The 18,065-nt window shown below is 56.2% G+C and overlaps 2 protein-coding genes and 1 long non-coding RNA gene across 3 annotated transcripts in view; 1 reads left to right on the top strand and 2 right to left on the bottom strand.

Moving 5' to 3' along the window:
- The window catches only part of LOC119089904 (fibroblast growth factor receptor-like 1), a 15,426-nt gene extending 9,092 nt beyond the window's left edge, over positions 1-6,334 (top strand). The window contains exons 2-7 of the mRNA XM_037212710.1: positions 1,169-1,280; positions 1,998-2,151; positions 2,878-2,993; positions 5,437-5,671; positions 5,982-6,076; positions 6,311-6,334. Of these exons, the coding sequence (XP_037068605.1) occupies positions 1,169-1,280; positions 1,998-2,151; positions 2,878-2,993; positions 5,437-5,671; positions 5,982-6,076; positions 6,311-6,334 (736 nt within the window). The remainder of the gene's footprint in view (positions 1-1,168; positions 1,281-1,997; positions 2,152-2,877; positions 2,994-5,436; positions 5,672-5,981; positions 6,077-6,310) is intronic.
- Positions 6,335-7,647: 1,313 nt separating this feature from the next.
- Positions 7,648-9,308, bottom strand: LOC119090623 (uncharacterized). The gene is made up of 3 exons (XR_005093271.1): positions 9,257-9,308; positions 7,961-8,039; positions 7,648-7,785 (listed from the first exon to the last, which is right to left on the bottom strand). It is a non-coding gene; the product is annotated as an uncharacterized LOC119090623 (long non-coding RNA).
- A 128-nt stretch (positions 9,309-9,436) lies between these two features.
- On the bottom strand, positions 9,437-17,626 carry LOC119089903 (E3 ubiquitin-protein ligase KCMF1-like; the record flags this gene model as incomplete). Its single annotated transcript, XM_037212708.1, has 6 exons — positions 17,526-17,626; positions 13,748-13,915; positions 12,648-12,787; positions 12,014-12,303; positions 11,127-11,301; positions 9,437-9,487 (listed from the first exon to the last, which is right to left on the bottom strand). Coding segments are annotated over exons 1-6 (840 nt in total), but the record flags the coding sequence as incomplete, so codon positions are not given.
- Between the last annotated feature and the right edge of the window lie 439 nt (positions 17,627-18,065).

Below are 18,065 nucleotides of genomic sequence, written 5' to 3'. Positions count from 1 at the left end.
CTCTGACCAGCGCGCGCTGACAGCGCAGGCCCGGTAGGCGCGGGCGCGGCCCGGCACGCTGCCGCTCTCATCCCACGCCCGCCGACACGCCCACGCTCCAATCACAACAGGGCGCGCGCCGCGGCGCGGCCGGTGGCGCGCTGTTTTGACTTGGGCCGGCCGCGGCCCGTGACCGCGCCAGCCCTCCAGATGCGCACCGTAAGCAACGCCGCTCGGGCGGCCGCCGTGGCGTCAGCGCAAACCGTGCAATCGCGTCAGCTCTCACTGCTGATTGGCTGAGAGACGCGAGTGCAGCAGAAACACTGCGCGAGCTGGGGCCGTAATCGCGGCGTTCATTAAAACAAGAGATGCCGGTCGCATTGATCCGCTTAGAAGCACGGGGAGCTCCCAAACCACTCACCATGTCCGCACCGCCAGGGGCTAGATCAAAATGGAAAGGAATGGGAAACTGGCCCGGTGCTTTGGGCCGGGATACGGCGTCACATTTCTTTGATGTCTGAGAGCGAAAGGACCCGGCGGCGTGCCTTAGATGAAGGCAATTTCCGCTGAAAAGCCAGCGGGCAGTTTCACTCTCCCCAGCGTGCTTTCTGCGGGACATTGCGAAACTGCAAATGGCTTTCTCTTTCCTTATAAAGTTTCGGGAACTTATATTGCATTTTGTCCCGAGGCAGGATATATTATTTATTGACTGGTAAATACGACAATGGCTCCCGGCTGATTGCCCACGAGTGTGTGTTTGAGATGTAAACAGGGGGAGAGCGGTCTTCAGGCAAAGTTGGGCGCGGCGGCGCAGTCATGTTGACTTAATAATGTGCTGTTTGGAAGTGAACCGACTTAGATCTGCACGTCATTCAGAGGAATCGTGTTTACTGTCTGTGCGGACTGCGGTGCAGTGCGTGCGTCGCCCTGATTACTCGACGTCTATTTCCGTGCATGGAAGGACTTTGACCCCGGCTGATGAGCAGTGACCAATCAGCCGCCGCCGCCGGTGGGCTGGGCTGGCTGTGAGGCCGTGACGTGACCAATCAGACGCCGGCGCCGGTGGGCTCGGCTGGCCGTGACACGCCGCGTCTGCCGGCAGGCCCGGACGCCTCCGGGCTCTACGACAATTTGTCGGGCGGCCAGGGTCCGGCCGACAACCTGGTGACGTCCCGCGGCCGGCCGCCAGTCATCCTGCCCAAGGAGCGGGTAGCCAGCGCGTGCGCGGCCCGCTCGGCTCCCGGCTCCAGCTGAGCTGCGTCTCCTCCGGCTACCCGGAGCCCGAGGTCAAGTGGTACAAGGTGAGGCTGACGCAGCGGCTCGGCCGACACCCCTCCGGTGGTCCGGTCGTCACGCGCGGAGCCGTGGGGCGAGACGGGACTGGGTCTTCCGTGCTGAAGTCGGGCCCGTGTGCTATTCACAAACGCATTACACTACTTATGGATCGGTCACTTGCTAGTGAGTTGCAATCTGAAGCATGTTTGAATTCGGACTGCACTGTAGTTGAACCACCCTGAGTTTTGTGTTGGGACAAAATGGCAACTCAATTACTGTTCAGAAAACTGAGCATTTGTTCTCAGTGCGTTAACGAACGCATTATGCGGTTAAGCAAAGGCAGCCTTCTGCAACTGGAATCTGCTGAAAAGAGATAGTGGCACGAGATTGTTACTAGTCCAACGACCAGCACACCACAGTTTGCTTGTTGCACTGCCATGAATCGATTGGTTACTACATGTACTGAGTTCTATTCGTCGGGCGACATGGGAGTTGGGAGCGTTGAGAGTTGAGCATGGAGAGTTGGGAGCCACTGGCCGCAGCTGAAAAGCAAAACTCACGAAGGCAGCCCCAAGAAGCGGGACTTCTAGCCGTCCCTCCATCAACCGGCCAGTCGGCGGTGGCCTAACAAAGACGGCTTCCGTGCGCCGCCCACAGCGGCTCGAAAGAGTGTCATGCGCGCGACAGGGGGTCCGACCCCCCCCCCCCCCCCAGCGTCTGACAGGTCGGGGTCCGTATCGCAGGAGGGCCGCGTCGTGCTGCCCTCGACCCGGGTCCAGGTCAAGGGCGGCCAGCTGACCTTCACGCAGCTGCTGCGCTCGGACGAGGGCGTCTTCATCTGCGTGGCAGCCAACATATTCGGCTCCGCCAACCACAGCTTCAGTCTGCGGACGACAGGTGGGTACCGGCCGCGCCGCGCCGCGCCGCGCCGCTCAGGCTGGTCGGCGTCTGGGGTCGCAGCGTGCCGGGCCAGCCTAGCACGGCTATTGTGAGCGGGTCGGCTGCGTGTCAGCGCGCTGTCGCGTCGGCTGCCTGACGATCGTGACGCCCTTTCGAACCGCGCATAAAATGGGACGGTCGACACCCGCCAACAGCGGCTAGTTTGGCTTTCAGTTGGGGTCGTTCCAGCGCATCATGTTTGGATGGAAATTGAGTCTTGTCGGGTGGCAAACCTTTGTAGTGCATTTTGGAGCTAAATTTGGTCATTTTCCCTGATAAGTTCCCGATCTTTTGAGAAACAGCTTCCCGTCTTTCAATCACGACAAATATTTGTAATTCGGGTCATTGTGCGAGGCGTCTCTTTTCCGGATGTAGTCTGGATCGGGCCGGCGACGACTGAGTTCAGCTAAAATCGCTGCCAGGGACTCAGCGGACTCTTCCGGCACCAGCGCCGTCGGTGGCCTTATCAACCCCTACCGATGTCCAGGCCGCGGCGCCCATATTGATTTGCCATCCCGGACTTGACTGATGACCTCTCATGGACGCATGTATCAGCTGCGGGCTATACATTAATATTGAGAACAGGGGCGTCGAATGAGCAGCCTATCTGCGCGTGGCACGAGGGCCAGCGCCGTATCGGCGGCCGCGCGCAGGTCCGCTGAACCCTGACCTCTGCGTTCGCAGAGCCGATTTCGCACGATCCCGTGTTCGTTGGGGCGCCGAGCAACACCACCGTCTACGAAGGCGAGACGGCCGTGCTGCAATGTCGCGTACAGAGCATCTCCAAGGCGCACATCAAGGTGAGGAGGCGCCGCCGCCGGCCGGCGGCCCATCGCTTGACCCAGATGAGCCGGCACCGACGCGGCGCTGTCAAAATTTGTTTGCGCGTTGCGCTTCGAAGACGTATGTCGGTGTCGCAGGTGGTGTCAAATTAGTGGGGAACTTTAACGAGGCGGCCTGGGGCACGCGAAGTCCTGACCCATGCGTCTAGATCTGTCTGAAATCCAGCATTCCACCGTGACACCGGGCGTGGCTAACACCGCTGAGCCCCGGTTCGCTCAGGTCAGACGTGGCATCACTCGCACTGAGATGGTATGATATAAAGTGCATGGCTGGCCCGGTGGTTTCAGTAAGGAAACAGATTGTGGTCGGCATATAACCACCAGTCGTTTTACCAGGGGTTTGCGCTTGCTGCAGAGGTTGGTCAACTTTGGCCAAACGCCACACTAAGCATTGGGAGTCATCGAGCTAAGCATAGCGTTTTTAGTTTGTTCTCGCCGGCTGTGTACGTAAGGCGGTTAAGGATACATTTGCATTTCTTATATACCTTTGTTTGTTTACTTTCAATTTGTCTCCAGTCTTGATTTAAGTGGGAAGGGTATTTTATCCTCAGAATCATAATGAATCTGGCAGCCAGGCAGCCGTACAATGCGTCACGTGACGAGAAATGCACAGTGCCTGCCAGATCAAGGACTTCAAAAATAAAATAGAAGCAGTGTGTGCGGTCGCGATGTTGACACAAAGCCGTTTGAGATGTGGTCCTTGACAACGTACTATTTTCCGTGTTTGATGACAGCACTGCCACTTCTAAAGGTTCACATTCTTTACCTTCTTCACCCACTTCACCTTCATCTCCAATGTCACCTTCTCGTAATGAGTGTGGTAACTCGTCAAGTTTAACTCGTAAGTGCAACTATGCGCAATGTAACTATGTGCAATGTAGTGCTAAGAAAGTAGCATGACTCCATCCTTCCTTAGTTGGCCTTGCAACGTCAACTAAATCAGCTGTGCGGCTATGCGGTTGCACTTCCACCTCATAAATCCAAAAGCAAGTCTGAGTTGTTACGAACGTCACCTTCTCCCGTATCGTTCTTAAATTAGAACACTAGACGTGGACCCATAAACCGGTGACAGAAAACTGGCTAAGTGATCCCCGACATCCAATCCGTTGCGATGTTGCAATGCTAAGAACTTTTTAACTTTTCGTGAGAATGTCACCGGGTCAAGAGTCGAGAGCTTTTTCAACTTTTCGTGAGGAAATTCTTGCAAAGCTCTTACAAAGACCCCTTTTTGTCCGTGCCTATCCAAGGGGGTTTGCAAAAGCAAAGCTGTCATTGGGAGTGACAACACTGTGTATTTGCTCAACAAACCTCCACCGTCTGGGCCCCGTTACCAAACTGCGTACTTTCATCAGCGCCACCAAGACAGTCGCCGCCTTGTGGGAACGGCATAGCTGGCTGCCTTGTTCGAGGCTGTTGCTCGTGCGCTGGCCATGCCAGGCCACGGGCGCAGCCAGAACTTGCGAAGGGAGGGCCGCGATAATTTGCAACGGGGGGGGGGGGGGTGCTTTTTTTACGAGCAAGTCCCAACCCCATTGACAGTACCTACGCACTGCGCGCAGACTTACAGACCCTGCTAACGCTGATGTGTGCAGTGTATACTGCGTCAATGGGCTTTCGATGTTGATCGGCCTTGGAACCCTAAACCATTGTTTCTGCGCGCTATACGCGGACACACGGCTATCCGTTGGTCTTGTTACTAAATTACGGCTGTTGGGCTTTACTGGTCGCCGCCCCATGGTCATGTCGAAGAGATTTTAAGCCGAAATAGTGTTCCTGATCATCCGACTCGGGCGTTGTATTCAGTAGTGTCGTGGTGAAAAACTACGCTCAAACCCGATAGGGGAATGGGCCCGACCCCCCCCCCCCCCCGCCCATGAGCTCCGTCGCTGCGCCACTGCGCCCGCCGACCGACGGATAACACGTGCCTCACCACGCTAGCCCCCCGTCGGACCGTTTACACTGCACATTGTTTGCGCGACACACCACCAAACCTTCGACTTCAGAGAAAACGTCCAGAAGCCATCAACGGAGGCTTCCGGTTGCTCAGTTCTTTAGGAACACTGGGTGTGTTTCCGATGTTGTTGGTCATCCCTTCAGCTGTGAATCGCACTGCAGTGTGTCGTGTCCCATATTGCCCTGCGCTGTCGCCCCGGGGCCGGTGACGAGAAGCCCTGACCAGCTCCCGTGTCACGTGACCGGACGGCGACCGTCACGTCACGTCACGTCACGTTCGCCAAGCGCCAGGCGTAACGCACTGTTTTCAGGGGCACCAGCAGCTACTGACCGCCGAGCGGTGTCCCAGAGCGGGCGGGTGTCGCAGCGGCGGACCGGACCGTTGCAGGGCGGCCCGTGTGTCGTGTGCGGCGCGGGTCGCATCCGCTGACCGACCCACCGTCCCCAGTGGCTGCGCCGAGTCCGCCCGGGAGACAGCCAGACGTTCAACCAGACCGAGGTGGAGATCCAGGGCTCGCGATACGTAGTCATCTCGGGCGCGCCGACCGTGCAGGACGGCGACAGCTACTTCACCAAGCTGACCTTGCCGGACGTCGTGCCCAGCCAGGAGGGCGTCTTCGTCTGCATGGCCGCCAACGACAACGACTTTGATAAACGGGAGGCCTTCCTGCACGTGGTGCCTGGTGGGTAGCGGCCCGGTGGGGCAGCAAACTGTTTTGTCTGTCGTCATACGTCGTATATGTGATTGATAACGAGGAAATCAATCGCATCTGCGATGTTATTCTTCAGAACTTCAGGTAATACGTGCCCGGCCCACGCTCTCGCTCTTGATTAACTGATGTTTGGATGTACATACTTCGCCTCGGTTTGTGGGTCCAGAGACCACGTAACTGGCGATTGATTGAAGATCCACGCGCTTCTGCAGACGGGAACTCCTGCTAAGCACGCTATGCCCCGCGCCCGGTCCATGACGCTCGTTCGCTTTCATTCCAGCGCCACCGAACTCCATGCAGGCGCTCCTGATAGCGCTGCCCGCCGTCGCCGTCGTCGCTTTATCCTGGGTGCTATCTGCTGCCTGCACCGGAGACGCAAGACGCTGCCGCCACACTAGCGACGGACAAGAGTAAACAGGCAGGTGCAGCTGGCGCCCGCGGCGGCGCTCGGGCCGGAGCACTTGTCGCAGGGTCCCCGGGCGACGGCGACAGGGCCGCTGCGGACAGTGCTGATGCCGCCGGGGCGCCGCGTGCGCGGGACGGCGCCAGCGCCGGCGCGCCGCGGGCGCACGGCGGTGCACCCGCCGGCACCCTACGACTTACCGGCAGTTCCGGCACCTGGACGTGGTGTGAGTGAGGCGGCGGCGGAGTCACCGCCTGGGACACGGGACATGGGCACCGGGGCGTTCCGCGCAGACTTGAACCGGCCGTCCCGGCCGACGCCCGGCTGAGACGAGGGTGCCGCGGGGCTGCCGCGCCAGAGAGCGGCGCCGGACACCCGGACGGGACCGGCCGGCCCGGCCGCAGCGCGTGGATTGTGATTGGCGGCGCGGCTGGCTGCTGGAGCGTGTGAGAGCTTCCCATCTAGTCATTGTAGAGCCAAACGCCGGGCGCGTGTCGGTGTGAGCCGCCTCTGTACGCGTGTGCAAGTGTGAGACAGCGCTGTGCGCGCGCGCGCCTGTGGTGCACGCCAGGGCTCGTGTGGCCCCCAAATGTTTGTCCAGAGTCCGGCGCTTATCACAACAATCTTTATTTATATCATTCCTTCGAGAGAGCCAGGTAATATACACAACTTAAAAACCAGTTAGTTGGCCAGCGCTATTCGATAGGCATAACAATCGCGATCCTCGCTACACTTCAATTTAATCACAACAATGGGGTTTACATTATCAATGACAGGACTAGATCTCCCAACAAACTAAACATGTTACCAAACAAACCAAACGTAAGGTAAACTTTGACATCCTCAAAATCAACGAAGTTACATCGGCAATCACACTGCAGTATGCTTACTTGCGGCCGGACGCTGAGCGTGAAAAGAACAATGATATAATATATGAAGTACCTGGCCCGAAAATGCAGTTAGTATACTCCACGTCAAATAGAATAGCGCTCAAGTTGCGACACGGCGATAATCCAGGCCCTATGTACACAGTAAAAGGCGAGATAGCCCGAGGCCGCACTCAACCCGAGAGCTGAAAGAATACGTGTAGGCTGTGTATACTTGCCTAGCAGGTGCACCTCCCAGCGGAACAAGGCACGAAAGCCGTGGGCGGCGGCAGCGGCGCGCTGCAAGGCCAGACCGCGACCCGTCACGGCCGTCCCGGCGCTAGTGAGGCGGCGGCGGCTCGGAGCCCGGCAGTGAGCGGCCGCCGGCGGCGGCGGCCGCGGCGCCGGCGGCCGGCCGCGCCGGCTTCCGGCGGCCCCGCACCGGCCACCACCCGCGTGCCCAGCGCCACCGGCGCCGGCACGCCCACCAGGCCAGCCGGCCGCGGCGCAGCGGCGCGGCCGCCGCGGCCGGCCGCGGCGGCGCCGCGCGCTGCCGCCGCCGCCGCTGCCGCCTCACTCGCGGGCCGCGCTCCGGCGGGAGGCGCGGCGGCGGCTGCGGCTGCTGCCGGCCGGCTGGCGGCGGCAGCCGCGGCCGGGGGCGCCGCGCCTCCCGCCGGCCGCGGCGGCGCCGACTCGGCGCCGGAGCACTCTGGCGCGGACCTCGTCACCATCCCGCCCGTATTGGCACTGGCCCCGACCTCACACATGGCTATACACTCCTCCAGCGACTTGGTGAGAGAAGACAACACTATTTCCTGAAAGTAGAAAAACGCAATTCAGTTTCATTTCTCACAAGTTCACCGCAATCATTACAGTTTGCATGTGCTTCTTTAAAAAACAGCTTTAAAATGTCAATCCGACGCATCGATACGAAGCCTGCACACCGCAGTCAAGGCGTTACCGGCGCGCCCGTACGCTGTTCGGCCCCACCTGTGCGAACAGACTCTTGTCGGCCCGGTCCACCAGCTGCTGGGTCCGGTCCACCTCCGAATCCTCCTCGTCCCGCATCCTGCAAAGCACCGGCACTCGTCACAAGACGGGAACAACGGCACTGGGCTTCGGCCATACACGGTACGTCCAGCAGCGGTACACGCGCGCGCGGCAGCGTCAGTAAGCCCACCTTCGAGCTAGGCACTTACAAAGACAAACAGTATACAGTGTGTTCCAATACACGAAACCTGCTTTTTCAGTATCCGCTGTACAACTTGCTAAACTTTCTTGCAAACATGCATGCAAATTTCGGCGTGTCTCAACCGTCTGGTTTCACATCAGCTTAATACATTTCAACGTGACGTTAGCGGTTTGTGAAGAACACAATTTTGTCAGAAACTCAGAAAGCCGTTTTCTGTGCGTCATTTTTCCTTTGGCGTGCTCCCGAATTTCGGAAGAAAATAACACCACTGACATGCTGGTATATACGATGTAAAGTTCTACACATTCTGCTGGCACAGCTCTGGAGCAGAGGATCAATGTGACCAGGGCGTCTTCCCCGTCTTTGGGTGTACCACGCAGGCACGGATGGGCTGAACTAAACGCATTTTCTCAGCACACGCTCACAGCTTGCTGCGAAGATGGTGCCTACTTCCTCCATGGTTACTGTTTCAGCCCAGATATGGTTTTAGTTTGTTTTCGTACGCTGTAAGCTTTACGTATCTCCAATGTGAGAATCTGGCGACTTCAGAGTCGTGGACTGTGGCAAGGTGCCCGCTCCACACTGACCAAATGGCCAACCACCTTCCTTAGGCGTGGTTTTAGTCCTCCTCCGGTCTCCTTGAACGTGTGAGGCGGCGTGCTATTTTCCTGGATGGCTGCTCGTTCCTTCCCTGTCCCATTCCTCCAGGGTCCCATGGCCCAGTGGCACAGAGTGGTATTTGGCGCACTGATTTCATGTACCGGAAAGAATTGGTTCCCCCCCCCCCCCCCCCCCATACACACAACCGAGACGGGCCTGCTGCAGGCACACCGCCAATCAACGGTCAGCAGCTAAATACCGAACTGAGCGTCGCAAAAACACACGCATGTCAGAAATCTCCCTTGAAATCATGCGAAAATTTCGCGCTGAGCCTGAAAAAGGTGTGCGCAAAAAACAATACAAAAAACGTTTTCGGACCCCTGATCAACGCCTGCCAGAGATAACGACCCCGTCAGTTTATCACCCAGGACCACGGGGGTTCTCTGCCACGTCCCGCGTCTCCCGACCGTGCGACAGCCCCCGACAGTGCTGACCTGGCCAGCAGGAACTGCGAGCGAGCCGTGGCGGCGGCGCCGGCCTCGGCCGTCTCGGTCGTCTCTGGCGCTCTCGCCGGCGCGGCGGCGGCGGCAGCGGCGGAAGCGGCGGCGGCGGCGGCGGCGTTGGCGGCCGCTCCGGTCGTGTTCGCCGCCAGGCCGCCGGCGCCGGCCGCGGCGGCCCGCCTGTCGGCGGGGCACACGCTCCGTGTGTTGCCGCACCACCTGCGCCTGCGACGGACACGGCGGCCGCTGGACGGTCAGCGACGGCGCTGGCGGCGCTCCCCCCGGGCCGGGCGTCAAGCTGGCGTCCTCCGCCCGGCCGCTGACGCACGCGCGCGCCGCACAACACGGCACAGGTTGACGACAATGACAAAGGTGATATTCTAATAAACCGTCGCAAATACAGCTCCACGGCAGTGCAAAAAGCAAACAATTCAAGAGGGAATGATCAGTCAATGAGCTGATGGGAGCGGCTGATAGATGGCAAAGCGTTGGCTGATGTTTCTGGCGATTAAAGCCCACATGGAAAGCATCAACACCAGAATCAATCTTGGGCGGGGAAAAGGAAGCAAAATATTGAAACATCAATAGCAAGTTAGTACAGTGTTACTATTCAAAAGCCGGCCACTGAAAAATCCTGTCGAACGGGGAGCGGCACCCCATCACACATGTCCTCCCCCTCCCCTCCCCCTCCCCGGCATCTGGCTAGACGCCCGTCTCGTCGAGTCCCAGCGCACGGAGGAAGCGCGCATGCAGAAGATAGCCCGACCGCGTGGGAGCACCCCCTGGAGCCATCCCATTCCGAGCAGGAAGTGTGATACCGTCGTCGTCGTCACTGGGGCCTTACACCATACTCAGCTACTGACGCTTTATGGCGTCGCCTGCCTCCCACCTTGGTAGGAGGGGCGGGCACCGCGGGGAATCGCACCCCGCACCTCTGGTTTCCCAGACGCGCAGTGGCTAACGCGGGCACTGTAACCACTACACTATCCGCACCCCGCAGGGGGTATGTGGCGTACATCTACACATCAGCAGCGAAGCCAACACGGCTGAAGCAAGCGTATGCAGTCGCCGAAGCGGGAAGAGCCCGTCACGGGCAGGTCGGTGCGTAACACCATCATCTCACAGATTTGGATGCGATTAGTCCTCAGGGCCAGGTGATGCACAAAATCCGTCCCTGCAGCCTTAGTTTCGTCAGAGCAGTGAGGACCGCCCTACAGACTTGGGTATTACCCGGTTGTTCAATACACATTGCAGGTTTCAGTGGTGAACCCAAGCGAAAACAACATGAATGGTAAGAAACCGGATACGTTTAACTCCAAATGATTTCATACATCACTTCTACATTTCGAACTATTCGATTACTGATATTCTTAACTAGTGACATTGCGGCTTTGGATATAGTGACCTAGTACAACACTAAGGCAGAAGATGTCTGCAACTTCAGCAAGCTCAAAATAGTCCCTTAGATAAAGTTCCGACGACAAAATTGTTTTTTTTTACATAAAACTCATACCTTAGAACATACTTCAGACTTCATTTGGATGTTCAACTGCAAATCAACCAAAGAAATGACAAAAGGAACCTAACATCATCCCCCATTTTCTGACGCCAGTGCCTTTGGATGGCTATCAGGTGTCCTGAGGGTGCAGTGTGGTTCTCGGCTGCATCATAGCGACGGTGGCCGATAACAATCCTGGGTATTTTGGATGGGTCGCATGACAGACATTTGGTTTTGACTTCACCTCAAACCAAAAGGACTTAATATGCCATAAGTATGCACACCGCACCAGCCCCACCTTCATTCCTCTGCCCCCCTCCTCTCCTCTGGCCGTTAGCAGGGAGGGTCAAGCAGTGAGCTACTCACATACTGCTGCCGTTCCAGCTGCAGGTGCATCTGCAGCTGCTGCAGCTGCGAGGCGGTGCTGGCCGAGCTGGCCACCGAGCTGGCGTTGGTGGACGAGGCGGAGGAGGTGGAGGCGGCGGCGCGCCGCACTCCCGACAGCTGCGACAACAGCTCTGTGATCGGGTCCATCGACTCCCTGGCGACGGAGGGCGAGGACGGCGCCGCTCAGCCAGCGTGCGGGGCACATATCCACACCCACAGCATCTGTCCCACAGGACAGCGGCGCGCAATACCCGTCCCCTGCTGACGCCGGCCACGTCGCAGACACAGTAAGGTACATCAACCTATGAACCGCCCCAGCAGGCAGGCACGGTCCTGGAAAAAGGCCAGGAGTCGTGCCTGCCGAGGCCAACAACGCTCCACACCATAAGGAAAGTGAGCCAATTTCCAGTCTCCGTGCCTGCTGTCAGACCGGTCTCTGGACCTGAGGACTCCGATCAGATCGGCCTACGTACCCGAGGACTCCAGTCAGACCAGCCTATGTACCTGATGACTCCAGTCAGACCGGCATACGTACCTGAGGACTCCTGTCAGACCAGCCTACGTACCTGAGGACTCCAGTCAGACCGGCCTACGTACCTGAGAACTCCAGTCAGACCGGCCTCCGTACCAGAGGACTCCTGTCAGACACCTGATGACTCCAGTCAGACCGGCCTACGTACCTGAGGACTCAAGCCAGACCGGCCTCCGTACCTGAAGACTCCAGTCAGACCGGCCTCCGTACCTGAGGACTCCAGTCAGGCCGGCCTACGTACCAGAGGACTCAAGTCAGACCGGCCTCTGTACCAGAGGACTCCAGTCATACTGGCCTCTGTACCTGCCGACTCCAGTCAGACGGGCCTGCCTACCTGAAGTGCATGTTGAAGCGGCGGATGCGCGGCCCGCTGACGCCCCGTCCGGGATGTGGCATGCGGCGGGCCGTATGGCGCGAGCCGGCAGACGGCTCGTCACCGAACGAGATCAGATCGCGCGACCCGCCGGAGCCGCCGCCACCGCCGCCGCTGCCCACCCCGATGCCGCCACTGCCGCCGCCGCCTCCGCCGCCGCCGCCGCGGTGGTCCATGCTCAGGTGGGCCGTCAGGTCCTCCGTCACGTGGTTGGGCTCGCCGTTGGGCACCGACGCGCACACGGGGCACACCTGCAGCACGCGGCGCGGGTCAGGCGGCCGACGCGCTAGACAGCGGTGCCCTGCCGCCTCCGAGGCACGGGTCCAGACGGACGCCACCTGACGTGCCCCCATGTGTCTAGAGGCGTGCAGCACGACATCATTAAACCCCAATGAGCACAGCGACACATGACGGCGGTATGGCGTGGGAGAGTGCGGGACGGCGCACCGCCAGCACGTCACATGTTATCCGTTCGGTGGCTGCAAAATGACCACTGCAGTCGACGCACGCCTACCAAGCGCCGTGCCGCCGGGCCGCGTAGCGGATCTCAGACGAGGACGCGCTCGACACGCGTCCCGCGCCGCCGGCCACGTACCACCTGGGTGGTGGTGTCCGAGTGCTGGGCGGTCACGTGGTCGGCCAGCGTCAGCTCGGTGAGGCCCATCTTGCCGCAGTGTGGGCACACGAACGACTGCGGCTGCTCGGCCGACAGCGCCTCGCTGCCGTAGAAGAGCTCTGTCGACCGTGAGCGGCACGTGAGCGTGAGCGGTCTGACGGCGCGGCAGACGCCAGCTCTGGCCGGGCGCCGACCGACGCATGAGACTGCGCGCTGCACCGCGACACGCCGGAGCAGGCGCTGGCTGGAGGCCACCTGGGAAACGCTCCGCGACATCCCTTCGACTGTTGGGGCGGGGGCTTTCAAAGTCCGGTCGCATCTCGAAACATGAGACAGCGTGGTCGTCACACATTCGAAGGTAATGTTATATGGTTATCCACCAGGTTTGTCGCGGTGCGACTGACCAAACACATGGCACCTGCCTGGCGTTGACGAGCCTGATGCTCGCAGACATTTGGAGCAGTCCTCCCAACAGCGTTCGAAATACGAAACTTTTCTGAGAGGTGCGACCGTTCAGGGATGAGCGTTACTGTCACCAGGGTCTCAGACGCGTTATGGATGGCCTCCAGGGACAATGACAACGCGAAGCACTCATATCGTTTCTCAGGTGATGGCGCGCACATAGCGGTCGGTCGTAACAACCGTCCGCTTCACGGAATCAGCTGCATCAGATATCCAAATCATAGCCGAATTGCAAAAATTAAACGAACAACTCTGTTTGATTCGTTTACCTGGCGACACGTGGCAGACAGACATGTTGAAACTCCCACATTCGTGCCACAACAAGCACCGACAACGTACCGACGGTTAGCGTGTGATAAACAACCCATCTGCCATCGACCGCCCCCCCCCCCCTCCCCCCCGCCCTCCGGGGCCGGCGGAACCAGACAAAGTCAGATCTGGCGCACCGCCCCAAGGGGAAGGACGACCGCTAACGCCAGCGCATGCATTCCCAGTGCTGGGAAGTTAAGCTGCCGCCCGGCCGGCCGGCGGCTGAGGAGCGAGCGCCGAGCTGAGGGAGCTCGGGGGGAGGGGGGGGGGGGGGGCGGACGCGCCAGCCAACCCGGGCGGCCTCTCACCGGCGTCGGCCCTGGTGAGAATGCACTGCATGGGGTGGTCGGCCGTGTGCCGCGTGGTGGTGGAGCCGGCCTCGCGGCAGCCGGCGCACAGGTCGTAGTCGTAGCACACCAGGCACTTGTAGCGGCGGCCGCGGAAGTTGCTCCGCAAGCAGGCGTCGCAGCTCACGCCTGCCGAGCGCACGCGGCGGTGAGAGACAGACAGCGAGCGCCTGCTCACCAAACCCCGACAGCAGGGAGCCAGCGGGATGGGGAGGAGCGGGCCGGCGCTGGGCTCATGTTGCGACGCCTTTCCTGGAGCCAGCACAGCAGCCGAGTGGTCCAGACGTGCCCCGGCGTTGTGGTCAGACTTCCCCGAACGTGACAGCCTGTCACAACATCCACCCCCACCGTCGCTGGCGGTTTCGTCACCTCACAGAGACGATGCCGCGTCGCAGCAGATGGTGACGGATCGGCGAGAAACATGATCGGGCTGCGACAGAACATCAGCGCGACGTGATGGTGAGAGATGACGCGATGTCCGAGCATTAACACCTCCGACAACGCCTGTGTGCACGACACGTCGGCAAGTCCCTCCTCTGTGCTCGGGCCCTCTCCGGCGGCGCGTGATAACGAATGGGTGATGGGGCGACGCACCGCTCCGCGGCCCAGGCCAGCGCATACAACAACGGGCCAAAAGCTGCTTAGCTAGAGGGCAGCTTCTACTTACAACGCCTTTCCCGGAAAGCACAAAACATCTGGATGTGGCTGAATTTAAACGTACCGCCGCACCAGCACTGCAGCTATGACTGACTGTGTTTCCAAGAGTGCACGCAGGCCCAATCAGGTCACCATGACCGACAATGCCTGCTTTCAATGCACTTTTTCCCTGTTTCATTACATCTAATTATCTCTGGGCGTAACACCTTATGTTCACAGTGGTCTAAAGTGGAGTGTTTGCCAGGTAAATAACGTACAGTGCAATGGCATATTTTACCTTTCATTGTGTACATCAGCACTACATTAAGTTGCTCACTCATGCGCCAACACACGGCGCTTGGTTTGTCAACAAAAATGATGACCACCAATGAGATCCGTAAAACGATCTCACGACGAACATTTGCAAATTTACCTCCACTGACTGCATGAACTGCATGGTTTGCCGCTCACCAGGATGGTTCTGTCCAAGACGAGCATGCCACTGACCCCTAACCAGGATTGGCACAGGACGGTCTCGCTCCTCATGTCGAGCAGGCCAGCTGCCGTGCCTCGGTCCGCTGACAATCAGTCATCCCCCCCCCCCCCCCAAAGAAAAATACATCCCCTCAGGGACGGAGACGCTGCCGGTACAGCAGGCGGCGCCGACACGCACAACCAGACAGGCCATGTCTTCATGTCACCAGATTGTGGACAGCCTTGCTCAGGTTCAATGCTGGATGGGCTCATGATGATGTGACATCCCATCCAGCACATGTGATGTGCAATACAACACACAAGATGTCATGCTGCAGGACACACTTTTGAGAGGGACCTGGCCTGACCTGACAGTTTGAATCAGAAAGCACACACACCAATGAAGCAGCAGGGCAAAGTAGTGCTTTTTAAGATGCAGACCCATATTTTTGACTGGATGGAGTTCTGGTATCAGTACCTGCACTAAGCAGTGCCTATATGAACAGACTCCATCATTCCACTGAGAAATTTTGGCTCAACAGCAAAATTTTGCATCAAATTTAAACATACTGTAACACTTCTCATGGTCAGTCATGCTTTCTGACATTACCTGAACTTTATGTAGTGTGCTGCTGTCACCAATTGCAGGCCACTCCATCAGACACAAAAAGTGAGCACACAAAGTAAGTCAAACCCACCTCACCACAGGTTGAAAACTCAGAATACAAAAACTGTAACCAAATGAGGTCTTGGCACAGACACCTAACTGGAATTTTGCCTTCACATTGATCCTAGTTCCAGGGCATGGACAGCACACATGTATTTACAACAAAAGACATTCATGCACACTGTCCTAAGCTCACCAAGAACCAATGGCAATGGTCCAATGCTGCTCAGAATTTGTTTGCTATGGTGTGAGGCTACAGCAGACTAAGACAGGTGTTTATTGGCAGTGCATTTGATAACAGTGATGATATATCATTAGAAGTGTGAATACCATAACCAACACAAGTACAACAGTTGACATTGTTGTTAAAAAGGATTAATAAAGGATGAAGGAGCCATGGGATGTTACTGCTATCTAAATGTTCAAATATTTCTTAACAGAAATATGGTTGACCCATATTGAAATTAGGGTAAGTCAGGCATGGACAAAGTCATCACCACATCCAGTGGTGTCTGGGTATCACCTTCTTTTGGAGTGACAGGGCTGTTTTTTATATTGCATCTATGAACTAGCAGCCCAGCAGACTGAGCCTCTCTAAAATTGGTCTCAAAGACCATTTACCATTAATATGTGCTTTGTTAGTGGATTTGGTTAGGACAGATACCAGGCTATCCTCATGACCGTCACCACTTCTTTGCTCCCAAGATTCACATATAGGATTCACACAAGGGAAACAATCTATAAATGTCCAACAATTATATTTCAAATGAGCTGAACAACCAAATGATAGGCTAAACTTGGGCAACCTAAAAACCTTTCACTAAGACATGTCTCACAAAATTGTTTTATAAACATATTTTTGTGCATGGTGAAATAATTAGCTACTTTTATCACCCAGGCATCATATTTCATTATATCCATGCATTGCTTAAACTGATGTTGCTACAGGACCTGCCTTGGGACCAGGAGGGCCAATCCACTTTTGTAACATTTCAACAATGTAAAATAAAGTCATGACAGTGCATTGCCATAACAAAACAAAATTACCCTGATATCTAAACATATGTTGGATGGATAATCTTCTCTATAACACTGCATATTGGTCCACATGCACAATCAAATCTCTAAGATTGATGGAGATAAGGGCAGAGAAATTGAGGATTAGAAAGGTAAAACTAAAATACAGGATGGCAACCAGATATGTAAAACAAATATTTAAAAGGAAGCTACAAAAGCCATGCATTATATGGGGAAAATCATCAATTATTACATGGTGTCACATGCAAACCAAGCCAGGCTTGATGACCCACCCAGATGTGACCAATCACTGTGCAACAAGCAGCATATGACAAGAGCTGTCACCACTTTAATTCCATTAAAAGAGAGATATTAGCTAACTCATTACTCACATTTGTGTTCCACTTCACATTGTAATACAGGACCTGCTTTTTAAATGCAACAGAGGTGTAATATGCATAAGCCATGGGTGAGGAGGTAAGGGAGGCTCCAGCCACAAAGCATTGGGAAGAAAGTGGGCCAGGGATATTAAAGTAGGAGAAAGACACTATTTGGGTTTATGGCAGATTTGGTCATTACTTCCTCCATAACCCCACACTTATTTGACAATACTAAACCTCTGGTACTGAACGTGCATGAGACCTAACGTTGATGGTTAGTATGTAAGAAAATAACTGCTCAGTAGCCAAACATTTTTACTGCATGTTTTCTCATGTAAAAGATGAGTTTCATTTATTTATTTTGATCTGCCTTGGTAGGCCTTAGCTGATTTCACACATTTTATTTAAGTCCATGGGCTATCAATTCTGGTCTACATGCTTCTGAACTTTGAAAAAAATCCAAGAAAACAATATACACAGCCTTCCCTTCGCATAAAAACCAGCAACAGCATCAGCCATGGGCACAGCACGATTCGCTGTTGTTCGCGATGTTGGTGATACAAACCTTCGTGCCTCGACATCTTCGACCTATCTTTTTACTCCAGTCCTAGCAAGGACCGGTTAAACTGTAGTGGTGTTCTACAGTTTTCCGCCTATTGCACAAGAAACCTTAGTATAAAGGGTTCTGTAATTCGCACACCACCCATACCCTGCCGTTCCCAACAGCTGACTTATGAATGCAAGCACCCAGCATGCAATGAAATGCGGGGGTCGCAGGCATCAGAGAATCAAATAACTCATGTCTATCTTACTGATGCATCACGCTTATAGGTAGAGAAAAATACAAATCCTTTGGCTTATACAAGGGAAACAACCAAATAAAGAAAAGTCACTAGCATGTAAATGGCCTTATCGTGTATAATAGCGTAATGACATAATATCCGACAAATCATTGCCCAGCACTACTCACATAAAACATGATGCGGTGCATTTAGGCGTAGATGTAGTATATTTTTGGGACGCCCAAATATATAGCAGGCTGTGTTACAAAAAACATTCAGGTGTTATTTTTATGTTCATATTATGACAATATTTCCTTAACTTG

The sequence above is a fragment of the Pollicipes pollicipes genome, unplaced genomic scaffold, assembly GCF_011947565.3.
Source record: "Pollicipes pollicipes isolate AB1234 unplaced genomic scaffold, Ppol_2.1 Scaffold_3087;HRSCAF=3621_pilon_pilon_pilon, whole genome shotgun sequence".
Taxonomy (NCBI): Eukaryota; Metazoa; Arthropoda; class Thecostraca; order Pollicipedomorpha; family Pollicipedidae; genus Pollicipes; species Pollicipes pollicipes.
This window is presented reverse-complemented; position numbering and strand designations above follow the sequence as displayed.